The sequence below is a fragment of the Hippopotamus amphibius genome, chromosome 2 (genome assembly GCF_030028045.1).
Source record: "Hippopotamus amphibius kiboko isolate mHipAmp2 chromosome 2, mHipAmp2.hap2, whole genome shotgun sequence".
Lineage (NCBI taxonomy): Eukaryota > Metazoa > Chordata > Mammalia > Artiodactyla > Hippopotamidae > Hippopotamus > Hippopotamus amphibius.
In genome coordinates, this window is record NC_080187.1 from 60,415,064 (window position 1) to 60,431,606 (window position 16,543).

Consider the following 16,543-nt stretch of genomic DNA (forward strand, 5'->3'; position numbering starts at 1 on the left):
TTGAGATTGCCATGCATACACTACTAATAAGAAAAAAAATATCAAATTGTATGCTTTAAATATATGCAGTTTATTATATGTCAATTGTATCTCAATAAAAGTCCTTAAATAAAAAAAAAGAAATAGAGGTGTAATGAGGACCACCCCAATATTTGGCTTAGAAAACCAATGCAAAATATTTCCAATTTTTAAACTACTTGATGGAGTGGTTCTCAAATGACAAATAGTAGATACTCTCCAAGCCTCTGGAACAGGTGTTCTTAACCAGCAGGGTGCTACAGCGAGCTACCTGGGATGCTTCAAAAAGCCTTTTAAATGCTTGGGCCCCAAATGGATAATTTGAAAGTTACTAGTTTAAAAAATTGTTACAATAGTATTACATAGTGGGGATGAAAAGCTAATTCAAGGAGTCCTACAGGAAGATAAAAAAAATTAAAAGTACTAGTCCTCCCCATCCAACTCCCCACAGGTAATCATTGTTATCAATTACTTCCATACCTTACATACTTTTAATTTACAAAGATCACACTATATATATATATATGGCTTTGGTCACCTAACAATACATTTGAACATTTCTCCATATCAGTACATCCAGCTGCACTTTGATCTTACAACAGCTGCCTAGCATTCCACGTTTTAGATGTATTATCCCTTATTTAAGCAGCCCCTTACTGACACTTAGATTCTCTCTCTTTTTTTTTGCTATTACAATTAACACTATAATGAACATCCTTATACATCCATATCTTGTTATCTTTTTGTGAGTATATAGTGTGGTAGGCAGAATTTTAAAATGACCTGCAATGACCTATATACCTTTGTATAATCTGTGCCCCTTGGAGTGGGTATAACTTGTAAATACACTGAGATTCCCATGATTATGCATCATTACGGAAAAGGGAGATTCTGCTGGGTGGGCCTGACCTAATCAGGTGGCCCTCTGAAAAGCAGAGGCTTTTCTCCAGCTGGCTGATCACAGAAGAGAAAGGCAGAGAGGGATTCATTTGGGCTCTAGAAACTGAGGGCAGTCTCTAGCCAACAGTTAGCAGGAAAATAGGGACCTTAATCCTGCAGTTAACAAGGATCACCAACAACTAGTGAGCTTAGAAGACACCAAGCTTCAGATGAGAACTGCAGCCCTTGGTGATACTTTAATTTTGGGCCCAGTGAGACCCTGAGCAGCAAATTTAGCCACACTGCACCTGGACCTCCGACCTACAGTAACTGTGAGATAAAAAATGTGTTGTTTTAAGCAGCTAAATTTGTGATAATTTGTTATGCAGCATTAAAAAAAAGATATAATCTGCATGAGAAATTCCTAGAAGCCAAACTGCTGTGTCAGAAATTTTAACGGATATTCCAAAATTACTCTTCAAATACTTTACATCAATTTAAGCACTCACCACCAGCAGATCTAAATTTTTTTTTAAACTTGTTGGTTAATTACTTACTGATTTAAAGTGTTTATTTCAATGAGTACCAAGAGCTGGAATTATCTATATCTTGCCCATTTGTAGCTGACTTTTCCCTCTGATGGATATTTTAAGTGTTCACATGCTAAAATTTCTTGCAATAAGAAAGACCTTTCCTAGGACTTCCCTGGTTGCCCAGTGGTTAGGACTCCATGCTTCCACTGCAGGGGGCATGGGTTTGATCCCTGGCCCAGGAACTAAGATCTGCACTGGTAAGGGGAAAAAAAAAAGAGCTTTCCTTTCAGGCACTACTAGGGGGAAGGCTGTCATCACAGCTGCCAACTCCAATTTAGGAAGCTACTGGTGAGGAGAGTTTACATGAGCACTGGGAACACACTCAAATTGTAAGCAGGGGGATTTTGTGGCAGGCTGAATAGACTCAGAGACTCTGAAAACAAATTTAAAAGATTTTTTCAACTTTGAATATTCCTTTGGGACTAAACCTTCAAATATTCTATAATATATTCCTCCAAGATGATAATCTGAAGAGAAATCTGAATAGGACACAGAATAAAATCCATGATCAAAATATCAGTTATGTGAACAATGAAGTATTTTTATATATTCAGGATTATTTGGGGAAAGAGGTAGATTTTAGAGCTAGACAAGACTCAGAAGATTATTTTAGCTTTATTTCATAGAGAATATACATTTAGAAATCAAAAAAGGTATAATTTTGTTTACTTCAGTATTTTTCCTTTTTTCCTTTCACTGTATTTTTATAGTGAAAGGAAAATATATTCCTTGTAGTATAAACTGATACATAATTTCCTGGAGTGCTAGAGTATGTATCAAAAGTCTTTAAAATGTTCATGCCCTGACACCTAGTAATTCCTTTCTGAGAGTCTGTCCAAAAGATATGAATCACAGATTTATTCATTCAACAAATTAATTCAACCAATATTTGTTAAGCATCTACTATAACTTATTAGATACTGTTCTGGAAAAACAACAGTGAACAAAACATGTCCCTGCTGTCATAGAGCTTAAATTCTGGTGGGAGAGAAAGACAATAAATAAATATATTAAAATATATACATTATATGGAGATAATATATAAAAATTTCAGGTACTGATAGATACTATAGGGGAAAAAAAGCAGGGTATGAGAATAAATCTTAATTTAGATTTTAATTTAGAAAAAGCAACCAGGGGGAATTCCCTGGCAGTCCGTTGGTAAGGACGCCGAGCTTTTACTGACGAGGACCTAGGTTCAGTCCCTAGTTGGGGAACTAAGATCCTGCAAGCTGCATGGCATGGCCAAAAAACAAAACAACAAACCAACCAGAGAAGAAAATCTCTGAAGCTATGACACAAATGAAGTAAGGATATAGGTCTTATAAGCAGATAGATACCCGAGGAAGCAAGAAGTGATAAGCGCAAATGCCCTGGGGCAAGTTCTCCCAAACAAGCCCAATATAGTCACCATCAGGCTAAATGTTACGAAGAGCCAATTGTGAGTACCTAGACACTGGTCAAAGAAATCTACAAGGTTTCTGTTTTGTTTTTTAAATTAGCTTATAACATTTTTTTTTCTGATTATTTTTTAAGAACTTTCATTGAGATACAATTGACATACAATAAACTGCATATATTTAAAGTGTACAATTTGATATTTTTTTCTTATTAGTAATATATATATATGGCAATCCCAATCTCCCAGTTCATCCCACCCCAAAGCTCATAACATTTTGATTTTCAAAAAAATTCTACATTTAATAATAAACTTTTTTTTTACTATTACAGTATTATTTATAGTTAGAATCAACCTAAATGTCCTACAGTTGCTACTAAATTGGCCACACACTTGATAGTGCATTCATAAGATGTAATACTTTAAAAACATTAAAATAACATTTTAAAGTCACATTAAAAAATATTTAATAAAATGGAAAAATGCTATTATATAGCATGAAAAGGGCAATTTATTAAACAGAACATATACTATGAGCCCAGTTTTATTTAATATATACAGTTGGCTCTCCACATCCATAGGTTCTGCATCCATGAATTCAACCAACAGTGGATCTAAAATATTTGGGAAAAAACTTACAGAAAGTTCCAACATGCAAAACTTTACGTAACATGCAACTATTTACAAACATTTACATACAACTATTTACAACTATTTACACAGCATTTATACTGTATTACATATTAGATCTGAAGTATACAGGAGAATATACGAAGCTTATATGAAATCACTACGCCATTTTATACATGTGACTTGAGAATCTGCGGATTTTAGTATCTGCAGGGGTCCTGGAACCAATCCCCAGGGATGTCAAGGGATGACTGTGTGTGTATACATATATATATATATATATTTTGAACTATTTCATGATAGGTTTTTATGTATACAGAAAAGAAGACTATATCCCAAATAGTGAGATAATACTGATGATTTTTAAGTGGGGTAATTGTGGACAACTTATATCTTTGGACTTTTTAATGTTTTCCAAATATCCCAAATGTATTACTTATAAACATGGAGGGAAACCCAGAAGTTATTTTCAAAACAAATGTCTTAAAAAATGGAATCTAGGTTCTCACCAGAAGAAACAAAAACAAAAACCCCCAAGAAACCCAGGAAACACTTGAGGTCCATTGGTTTCTTTTTTCTTTGTGTTTAATTTGCTTTGGGACTGGCTAAAGGATAACTAAAAAAAGTTCTGGAGAAGTGATTATACTTACATTCCTGTTTGAAGGTGAAATATTCTGTAAGATGCCTGCATTCATGATTTCCTCGAAGCAGAAACAATGTTTTCGGATGATTAATCTTTAAACTCCATAAAAACAGCACACACTACAAGACAAACACAGGATAAAAGTTTTATTTTTGATCATGACACATAAAGACAATTTATGCAAATCCAAATGCTTGCTGGGATGGCACATCTCATCACTATTCCCAAGCTGAAACGAAGAAGTCTAGCTTTTGAGTGTGATCTGCTGTTGCCCTAGAATGTGAAACAGCATAAGAGAGTAGCCTTCACAGAAATCTCTTCTTAATTTCTGTTCCCATGTTCTATCCAAATATCTAGATCTCTATGACAAAGCCAACCACAAACATACTGTAGTCCTAAAACCTGTATTTTATTTAGTGGAGAAACACAAGAGACATTTCCACTAAAATCAGGAACAAGGTAAGGATATCCACTATCACCACTATGATTCAACATTATACTAGAAGTATTAGCCAACTGAATTGGACAAAAGAAATCAATTAGAGGCTCAAGAATGAGTAAAGAAAATAAAAACTATCTCTATTTGCAGATGATATAACAGTATACCTGATAAACTCCAGAAAAATTAATGATACAACTAATTAATAAAAAATTCAGTAACATGAAAGGATGTAAAATTAATAGACAAAATCAATCGCCTTCATATACACAAACAATAAGTAGGACACAATGGTAGACAAAACTCCATTTATAATAGCAACAAAGAAGATTAAGTACACAGGAATAAATTTAACAAGAAATGTGCAAAACTCACACCAGGAAAAACTTAAAACACTCCTGAAAGACATAAAAGTAGACATGAACAAATGGAAAGACATTCCTTGTTCTTGGATAGAATGATTAAGCATTAAAAGATTACAGTTCTTCCTAGTTTATAAACTCATTGCATTTCCAATAAAAATACCATAAACTATTTTATGGAGTTAGACAAATTGATAATAAAATTTATATGGAAAAATAAATATGCAAGAACAGCTAGGAAACAGTCAGAAAAACACTGGAAAAGAGTGTTAAAACATACTATAAAGCTTTCAAATTAAAACAGTGGTCCTGGCACATATATAAATACACCAGTGGAATAAAATGGGTCTGAAATTAATCAATGCACATTTAAAAATTTGAGATATAAGAAAGGTGGCATGCTTAATCACTGGACAAATGATGAGCTTCTTAATAAATGTCTCTGGGACAACTGGTGCCTTTTCAAAAAAAAATTAGATCCATATCTCACATAATAAATGACCAATGGATAAGGGATTTAAAAATCAAAATGCAAGCATACAAGTTGTAGAAGAAAACATGTTGGTGAGTTTTCTGTAACCTTAGTGTAGGGAAAAACTTTATAACTAATGACTAAAAATCCAAAGGCAACAAAAGAAAAGATAGTTAAATTTGACCTCATGAAAATAATTTGCATGGTAAAAAACAATTTGGCAAAAACTGACAAAACTACATATGCATTTAACTTTTGGGGACTTCCCTGGTGGTCAAGTGGTTAGGACTTGGCACTCTCACTGCTGGGGCCCCAGGTTCGATCCCTGCTCGGGGAACTAAGATCCCACAAGCCGCGTGGTGTGGCCAAAAGAAAAACAAACAAACAAAAACAACTTTTGACCACATCTAGAAGCCTACCCTGAAGACACACTTCCAACAATAAGAAAATACATATACACCAGACTGCAGTGTTGTTTGTAATCGCAAAATACTTGAAACAACCTAAATGACCATACAATGGGGAGAGGCTGAGCAAATTACGATGCATCCACACAATGAAGTACTATGAAGCTATGGGGGAAAAAGGAGTGAAAAAGATCTCTATAAACTGATTTGAGGCAATTTCTAGGATATACTGTTAAGTGAAAAAAGCAAAATATAAAAGAGTATCTACACTATGCTACTGTTTATGTAACAAAGAAGAGGTATAAGAAATACATCTGTTATCTGCTCATTTGGGCATAAGAAATAAGGGAAGGATAAATCAGAAACTAAAGAGACAGCAGGCAGGGAGGAACGGGGTGGAAGGCCCGACTGGGAACAGGTTAGGAGGGATGAGGAGGGAGGGACACTTCTCTAAACATACCTCTTTGGATGGCTTTGACCTCTAGAACCACAGTAATTAAAATTATTTGGGTATTAAAATTACTCAAAATAAGCAATTAAATCAACCAGCATGTGACAGAAACCCAAAATATAATATAAATAGTAACAAATGGGTCTAATTGTATTATAAATGGATAATGAAATAACAAAGAAGGGGGTGGGGGAGGGGAAAGAATCCAAGTAACTTTGGAAAACATTTTGACTGCATACTGCAAAGCTAAAGATACAAAGAAATGTACATGAACACTATAACTCTAGTTAATAAGTCTGTTTTTCACAGTGTGAGCTGTTATGTACCTAATTTATGGGTATACTAGGATTGAACAGACAAGTGAATACAATGTAGACAATAAGAAAACATAAGCAACAATTGACAGGACTATGGTGAGAAACAGATAAATCAATAACGCTAGCTGGAGATTTTGACTGCAAACCCAAAAGTAACTCATAGTTCAAGCAGACAAAAACAACCAAAGTTATAGAGAACAATTCAACAAGTAGAGAATACATTATTTTCAAGTATATATGGGATAGTCACAAAAATTTGCTGGGTACCACATCACAAAGGGAGTCTCAATAAATTCCAAAGAATGAATATTATTCAGATTATGTTCTCTCATTAAATTATACTAATTAGAATCATTAACAAAACACTAACTCTAAAAATATCCCACATGACTGGAAACAAAAACATACTGCTTCATTGTCCTAGGATTTAAAGAGAATTCTTAAAATATAAAATACTGATTGATGATAAAAACAATACATGTCAAAATCTGTGGGACCCAGATAAAGCAGCACTTAAAGGGCAATGTACACTGAAAAGTATATTTATTTTTAAAAATAGATGTGCAAATATGTTTTTATATGTTCAACCTATCTCTGAAAGGTCATACAATAAACTCTTAACAGTGATTGTATGGTGGAATGGCTAATGTATGAGGATATGCTCAATTTCATCAGTAATTAAAGAAAAATTAATTGAAACAAGATACTACTTTATATCCATCATTCTGGTAAATATCAGAAAATTAGATAAAATCAAATTCTGGAAAGGGACGTGAGGAAATATGAACTCTTAGGTGTGACTGGTAGGAGTGAAGACTAGTACAGCTATTCTGAAGAGTGACTTGCAATAGTCAGTTTAAGTATGAAGGTACGTACCCTTTTCCCCAGCAATGCTACTCTTGTTCATAAACCAGAGAGAAACTAAAACATGGGACCATAAGTGGATTTATGTAAGGGTGTTCCTCACAGCAGTGTTCAGTATAGAAAGAAACTGGAGGCAACCTAGGTGTCCACCATTGAGAACAGGGAACTAAAATGTCATAGATATATACTATGGGATACTATGGAGAAAGCAGAAACCCAGATAGATCTTAAAAACATAATAATATGTGAAAATCAAAATCAACAGAAAACAAGCTACAGTAGTGATTCTCAGGGTGGTCACATTCATCTCAAATTGTGGTACATCAGCATCACATAGAAACTTGCTAGAATATGGATTCTCAGGGTCTATCCCAGACCTAAAGAATCAGAAATTGAAGGGTGGGGTCCACCAATCTGTTTTTGAACAAGCCCTCCAGGTAATTATGATGCATGCTAAAATTTGAGAACAACTGAATAGCACCATAACATTTATGTAAAATTACTTACTTTTTCCACAAAACCCTATATATTAAAAAATTAATATAATGTATTATATGTATTCTGAGGCATATACCAAATACAAAAGAAACATGTATACTGGCGGGAGGGAGTAAGGAAAACAGAGGTCACAGATAAGAAAAAAATAAATAAATAAAACAACAGAGGCACTCAGGAAAGACTAATAATAAATGTGCCATGACCTGAAGAGCTTAATTCAACCGAGATTTCCCTCCTCCCAAAGAGAAAGATTTCAAAATTCTGAATCCAAATGCTTCTCAAAATGTCTGCTCTAAGTCACCAATATTTCCTGCCTATGCTTACTGGATGAGACTCCTAACTGGCCTCCCTGGACCACTCTTAGGCTCCTGTAGTCAGTCCACCACATAACAGCCAGAGTAATTGTTTTAAAACATAAACGTGGGGGACTTCCCTCATGTTCCAGTAGTAAAGAATCCGCCTTCCAATGCAGGAGATGCGGCTTCGATCCCTGGTGGGGGAATTAAGATCCCACATGCCGTGGGGCAACCAAGCCTATGTGCCACATCTACTGAGCCTGCACACCTCAACTAGAGAGCCTGCGTGCTGCAGACTACAGAGCCCACGAGCTCTGGAGCCTGCGTGCCACAACTAGAGAGGGAAAAAAAAAAACCTGCATGCCACAACTAGAGAGAAGCCTAAGAGCCACAACAAAAGATCCCACATACCACAACTGAGACCTGACACAGCCAAAAATAAATAAATAAATAAATAAATAAATAAATATAAATAAATAAATCACTTAAAAATAAAATATGTGAATATGTCACTGCCATGCTTAAAAAACAAACGTATAAACAAACAAAAAAGCTTTAACAGCTTCCCACTGCATTTGGAATAAAACCCAAACTCTACCATGGTTTGCAAGGCCTAACATCATGTAACCCCTGCCTGGCTCTCTGATACACCATCTACATTGTCCCCTTACTCATTCTGGCCTTGTTTCTATTCCTGGACTACCTCAGGCTTGCTCCTTCCTCAGAGCTTTTATACTTGATATGTCCTCTGCCTGGAATGTACTCACCCCACCTCCATCTGTGCATGGCTCATTCCCTCAGGTCATCCAAGTTTCTGTTCAAATGTCACCTCTTCAGATAGGAGTTCCCTGTTCTCCAACTAAATTAGCTACACCCGTCCCTCTTTTGCCCCTTACCTGATTTGAATTTCATAGACACTAAACAAACAAAGATGCTGTCTCTCTCACTAGAAAACAATAAAGGACTTGGCTTTGCTTGTTTATCTCCATATCCCCAAAATTTAACAGTCTCTCAACTCAAGTACTATTAACAAGCATAATCCTTTGTTGTAGGATGTTTTGTATTTCTGGACCCTGCCCATTAAATGCCAGCAGAACTTCTCAATTACTGTGACAAACTATTCATTCATATGTCATTGTACTTAATCATGAGTACGGGGACTTCCCTGGTGGTCCAGTGGTTAAGACTCCGCACTTCAATGCAGGTGGCACGGGTTTGATCCCTGCTCAGGGAACTAAGATCCTGCATGTCGCATGGCAAAAAACAAAAAAAGTACATCTGCAGTATAATTTCTCAAAAATGAAATTGTTGGATCAAAATATATGTACATTTTGAGAAAGATATTACAAAATAAACATTATAAAATGTAAATATATGGACACATACAAATATAATTGGATGGCTTTTTCCTTTTTTGGGTTGACTTTTGTTTTCAACGCATCAACTTATACAAAATATTCCAAGGAAAAATTACATTAAATTCATATATAAATGTAGAAAGCACTTTCTCTTTTCTATACTTACCTTTCCCAACCAAGAACATGATACATCTTTTGATTTACTTGGTCTTTATTTCTGCCTCCTGAAATGACCAACTAACCTTTTTTTGAAGTAATGAGCTATGAAAGCACAATGCACAACACCCACAGTACAATGTAATCTTGCTGATATAGTTCTCGGCTCTGATTTCAAGTTTTATTCCCTCGTATTATACACCAGGATGCAACTGTACAATTATCTTGCACATGTCCATTAAAGGTCATGATTATCAGAAGATCTGTTCAATACTCAATTACTTCTGTACTTCTATGTGAAAAGAATTTGAATCCACCTCAGGAATCATTTCTATATGTCAACAATTGTTCATTAGTTGCTCGTCTGATAACATTTACATCATCTAGACATCTGATAACATTTTCTCTTTGGTGGCCCCTGTGCATTTAGTATAACATATCCTATGCTGAAAATGTTCCCCTTAATCCTTTCTCATTACAAAATCAATTAAAGGAAACTAAAATTTAGCTTCCCCTACCACAGAGGAAGTACTTTATAATGCGTACAAATGAAGAAGGAACATCAAAAAGGCTCAGACAAAAATGAAACTTTATTCTGTCTTATCAGTGACATTTGGATCAGTCCCTGGTGTACTAATCAAAGCCTACATTGCTTTGGGAAAGATCAATGGTTGTTTTGGGAATGGAAAAAAAAGTCACCATACCTTGATACTCTCATACAGGATCAAGGAAAGAGAAATTATTAAGTACAGAAAGAGAAAATAAAGTAAAATAAGGTTCTGAAAAAACGATTTGGCTAATACGGATCAAAAGTCTTAAAAATGCTCACACTCTTCACTCAGCTATTATAAGAATACAACCAAAGGAAATATCAGAAATGCTATTAAAGATGTATTCAAAACGATATTAACTGCAGCGATATGCAGAATGGAAACAACTGGAAAACAACCTTGTACCACTTACAGTGCAAGTGATACAATATCCATTTAACTGTTGCTTAAGCCATAAAGACATTTAAACATCTCAGAAAACAAGCAGTCTGAAGGTAAGATGTCTAGGTTTAGTGTATCAGCTCAACATCTTCACCAAGAAATCATGCCCTCTCTACCTCTTTGATTGCTTTTCATTCTTAGTTATAGGACCTCCTCATGGTCACAAAATGGCTGCTATAGTATACACATACCCACATTTGAAATGACATAATGGAATGGGGGTCCAAAAGCTTTCACTTTGCAAGTCTTTTCATCTGGAAAGAAACATTTTCAAAACAACACACACAAACAACAACAACACAACGTGTAGTGGTCCCTTTATATACTATTAAGCAAAAGAGGATCCCATGTTTACCTTAGTCTAATCACTGGTGACAGGGAATGGATTGCCATGACTAGTTCAAGCCAACCAGAATTCATTCCCTTGGGCTGGAATAAGGACCTTGCCTTCTTGAAATTAAAATTTCTCCCTGAACCCCCAATCCTATTTATCTGAACAAAACAGGGGTTTTGATAGTAAGAAAGGAGAGAAAATGTAGGCAATAAGCAGTACCTGCTACAAACTGAATTACCCAAAGAGGAACAGTGAAATAAATTATGGTATTTATACCATTAATCATGCTTTTGGAGAAATTTTAATGATAGAAAACACAATGTTGCTCTCAACACAATGTTGAGTGGGGGGAAAAGACTTCAGAAGAGAATATGCAAAATAATCTCAACTTTAAAAAATATATACACACGTAAAAGAAGAAAAAAGACTGAGGAAATATAACAAAACGTGAATAGTAATTATTTCATTTATAAAAGTTTTTGTTTTCTTAGATTTTGCATTTCCCAATTTTTCTATGAAAAATGACTATTTATAACAAAAAAATTGTACTAGGGGCTCCATTACCTTATTTTCCTCTGACAAACATCACACTCATGCTGATCAAAGACATCATTAAAAAATTATTGTTCAAGTATATACTTGTATCATGTTGGACTAAGTTGTAGCTTACAGAAATCTATAATTTTATGGGTTTATAAGTGACTTCCAACTAACACTAGATATAACCTACAGTTCAGTTTTAAAACTGGTATAATACAGCATTGTCACTTTAGAGTTTTGATTCATTTATCTCTTCAGCTATTCCAGAAAAATGCTTTAAGTTAGCAAAACATCAAAATAACAGGATAAAGCCAAATATAAACTATGATTTATTAATATTCATTCAATCAACAAATATTGAGCACCTACTACGTGTCAGGCATTGTGCTCAGTCCTAATATGAAGAATATTGCTAATAAATAAGCACTTTCATATTATACTGAATGATCTATTCATAAGTGTATCTTTTCTATTAGTCTGTCAGCTCCTATAGAGACCACGGATCCTACTCATTATTTTATCCTCAGAGCCTGCCATAAAGTTGGCATTTAGGAAATATTTGTTGATGAGTGACGGAAAAAATACATTAACAGAAACTATTCTGAATATCGTATATGTGTACAAAAATCATTGTGGATTTTGTGTGTGTGTGTGTATACTGTGAATATTTTGATGCATTGAAACTATTTTTAAAGTATGTGAGTTAATAATCAGAAGATGATTTAGTACAATATTTATCCTTTTAAAAAGTTGTTTTATTAAATAAAATTAATTAAAAATTCAGTAAGTTCTGTATTCTTCTCTCCAGCTTCTAAAACTTCCTCATGCTACTAAACACACAAGGAACTAAGCACTCAACGTGTCTTTCAAGCATCCATACTTTTGACATACTGTCTATTGAAACTGTATGTGAATAGGAATAGGGAAGCTTTTAATGATACAGTCTGCAAGTATGATCTCCACCCATCCCAGGTACCTATTTAGAGATCTTGGGAATTTACTGAGCAGCAGGGAAAACGTGCTTACTTTCTTAGTTTCTATCATTAACTTCCGTCCTCACAGATGACACTAAATAAATTTGACACTCAAGATAACACTGAACTTTCCTGATTCATGAATTTAGACTGCCTATCTAACTAAACAGGAAGATACATTTCTCTTGTTGTTTATTTTTCTGGCAGCTTTAGAACCACAGCTGCTTCTTTGGTTGAGTACCAGGTGAGATAGTTGCCTTCTATTTAGGAGTGATGCTGCACAAACAACAAACCTTTAACTACCAGAAACATACTTAGTACAATCAGGGTCCCATACCACGAGGGAAGGGTAGAAGTAAAGATTGCAAGAACAGCAAGCAGACTCAATGTCTCATCTCATGCTTATAAATTCAATTACCTGCACTATTTCAAAAGTTACTTCTCTTTCCTTTGCCAAGCACGTACAGCTGAATCAATGGACATTAAATATGAATGTGCTGTAGTTCCACTGTACTCAAGTCCTTCCATTAGGTTTTAAAATAGTTTTATCTTTTATACATAAAAGCTTATCGCTTCTCGGCCTTTTGGCTAAGATCAAGTGTATACATAAAAGCTTATACTTTGTTTTTAAATCTAACCATTTTCCTGTCATCATACAATATTCAAAATATATAAATTGTGAGTTTTCATTAACTTCATTAACTGTAAAATCATTTTTTTCCTTTAATGAACATGTACTTACTATGTACAACAGTATCGGAAATTATTCCTACAATAGGCTAAGTGCCTGATTATTCAACATTGGCAGTTAATCGAAGCGTTCAATGTAGTCCAGCAGCTTATGGTTTTATAATTAAGGTAAGCTAATCCAAACCCCACGTAGAGTGAATAGCAATTTATGTCATTTATACACAGCCTGCACACTATCTGCAAAGAAGAAAGGCTGGCAAACACTTAAGTTATTTGCAAGGCTGGGTTAATACAGCCTTCCTATATGTCAGAATTTTACTGGTTAATAAAAGGAATAGATTTTTTTAATGTCAATTAAAACATATCTCTATCATTTTAATTACTGAAAGAAACAAAGTTTTATCAACTCTGCCTGTGTTCTTATTTTAATTTCTTCTACTGAAGAGGAAAGAAAATTTTTTAAAAAGACAATATGATAATTCTAACATATCCAGTTTAATATTTACCTCTATACTGAAATAGCCTCTGTCCACATAGTCACCTAGAAAGAGGTAACGTGTATTACTAGGTGATCCTCCAACTTCAAACAACTTCATCAGGTCAAAAAATTGTCCATGAATGTCACCACATACTAGGGGGAAAAAAAAAGACATAGGGTGAGGTGAAAAATTATGCCTTAGAAGAGAAACGGCATTATACCAATAGGACCACAGTTTAATTTTTAACTTAAATCACTCTAGCTTTTGACTGGACTGCTCAATAATTGCAAGCAATCTATCAATATAAAACAGTCCTGGGACTTCCCTGGTGGCGCAGTGGTTAACAATCTGCCTGCCAATGCTGGGGACATGGGTTCCATCTCTGGGCCAGGAAGATCCCACATGCCATGGAGCAACTAAGCCCGTGCGCCACAACTACTGAAGCATGCACGCCAAGAGCCTGTGCTCCACAACAAGAGAAGCCACTGCAATGAGAAGCCTGCGCACGGCAACAAAGAGTAGCCCAAGTTCGCTGCAACCAGAGAAAGCTTGTGACCAGCAACAAAGACCCAACGCAACCAATAAATAAATAAATATATATATATATATAAAGAAACAGTCCTACTGGAAATATTAGACATTTTAAACTGTATTTCTTCTTCAATGAATAACAAACATACTAAACAATCCTAAGACTGCTCACAATTCCTAGAATAATTATCACACACTTTGGTTATTTGTAATCATTTCTCAAATTAGCTCAAATCTAAGTACCACCATGCAAATACTTCTCATACCCGTGATTGGAGCATCTACTTCTATCATAGTCTTCTCTTGTCTCAGGATGGCAGCCCCATCGTTGATTATCTTTAAGGCTACTTCCTCCTCCAGTCGCCCTTCCTTCACCAAATGGTTTTTCAAAACATCAATTTTAGGTTTCCCATTCTCAAATACTTCCTTCAATGTAAGCCGCTGGGTTGGAGGAAAGGGGACAGCTAGGAAGAGAGAAAATAAATTTTTTTAAACAGTTGAAGGTATAGAGAACAACCATAAACATATTACTTTTATGTAACAAATTAAACCTAATACATCATCATAATTTCACATCCACAGCACCAGAACTATGTGGGAAAAAATCTGAAGATACTATATATTAGAGATGATCGATTCTAATTTTTTAAAAGGCTACAAAGTCATTTAAAAGATACACATGTGTGTATACATTATGTTTTACATATAAACATGAAACACTTGAAGCTAATTCAGTAAATAGCTAAAAGTGAGACAAGGGACTAGATGATACGAGTATCTTTTATCTATGGAAAAGGTGTTAAAAATGAAACTATGATTTTAAAAAATGAAGGAAAAGAAATCACAACACTAAAAGGACATTTATCTCTTCCAAAGAGCAGATCTAATGAAACCATGTCTTGGAAGTCTGACTTCAGTTCCTGATCAGGGGAACCATGGATATTTTTATGTATGTATGTATGTATGTATTATTATTATTATTAAAAGGTAGTTGCTTAAAATATTACTGATAACAAGAACACAACTAACAGGATGGAGCTCTTCCAGAGAATAACTTCCTATAGTAGCAGAGCACAAACCTGAGAAAAACAGATATGTGAGGTTTAGTTGTGTTTTCTAATCTCAAATGCTAATAACTAACTTCAGTTTACACTGGATATAAAGTTTATATATAACCTCATGGTAAATTAACAAGCTGAAAAGAAAAAAATTTTTGGCATTTTAAATTGGCTATCAACTCTTCTTTCACCTGTCTTATAATGTAGTCCACTTTAGATTCCCTGTGACCTAACAGCCACAAGTCTATAAACCATAAACTTTAAAGAAGGGATTCATTTTAATTTGTGGTTTAACGTCTGGTGATTCCACTTCTAGCTTTATGGAAGCATTATTAAGAACCAAGCTGAAATTTACCGGCACTTAATTTTAGACTTGATCTAGCCATTCTATTTTGTATTATTTCCAAGTAAAGAAAGTCCTATGGTAAGTTTTGTAATGCTCTTAGCTATAATTTGACTCACTTTAACTATTCAAAGCCCACTGAAAATATCATAGTAAATGATACTTTAATCAGCAAATATTACCCTGAGATAGGGGACCATATGTTATCACAGTTTACTCAGGACAGTTCTAGATTTCAGCTGCTCTCCTAGTATAACTGTTAACAGCATCCCCTTTCACTCTTAAAACTACCTCAATTTGAAATGAAGAACAAATTAGTCTTTTTTTATATAAATTTATTTATTTTGTTTTACTTATTTATTTTTGGCTGCATTGGGTCTTCATTGCGATGCATGGGCTTCTCATTGTGATGGCTTCTCTTGTTTCGGACACAGGCTCTAGGCCCACGGACTTTAGTAGTTGTGGCTTGCGGGCTCTAGAGCGCAGGCTCAGCAGCTATGGTTTGCAGGCTCTAGAGCGCAGGCTCAGTAGTTGTGGCACACGGGCTTAGATGCTCTGCGGCACGTGGGATCGTCCCAGCCCAGAGATCGAACCCGTGTCCCCTGCATTGGCAGACAGATTCTTAACCACCGAGCCACCAGGGAAGTCCCAACAAATTAATTTGTGTAATTTATTTGGAATATGAATATGCTATTTCAGTAGGATAATCTACATCTAAAATAAGACAAATAAAATACTATGATGAGTCTTTTATTCATTCATCTGGTGAGTCTATTAGACAGGTGAAGGTTAGTCCTAAACAAGTGTACTTAAATTTTTA

General features: G+C 34.9%; 1 protein-coding gene and 1 pseudogene across 4 annotated transcripts in view; one reads left to right on the forward strand and one right to left on the reverse strand.

Moving 5' to 3' along the window:
* The window catches only part of PPP3CC (protein phosphatase 3 catalytic subunit gamma), a 99,795-nt gene that overhangs the window by 39,304 nt on the left and 43,948 nt on the right, over window positions 1–16,543 (reverse strand). For all 4 annotated transcript variants that reach the window (XM_057719985.1, XM_057719986.1, XM_057719984.1 and 1 more), the window contains exons 2-4: window positions 14,589–14,786; window positions 13,819–13,943; window positions 4,170–4,281 (exon numbers count right to left, since the gene is read on the reverse strand). In XM_057719985.1, coding sequence (XP_057575968.1) covers window positions 4,170–4,281; window positions 13,819–13,943; window positions 14,589–14,786 — 435 coding nt within the window. The remainder of the gene's footprint in view (window positions 1–4,169; window positions 4,282–13,818; window positions 13,944–14,588; window positions 14,787–16,543) is intronic.
* Window positions 13,191–13,265, forward strand: LOC130847503 (U2 spliceosomal RNA; annotated as a pseudogene).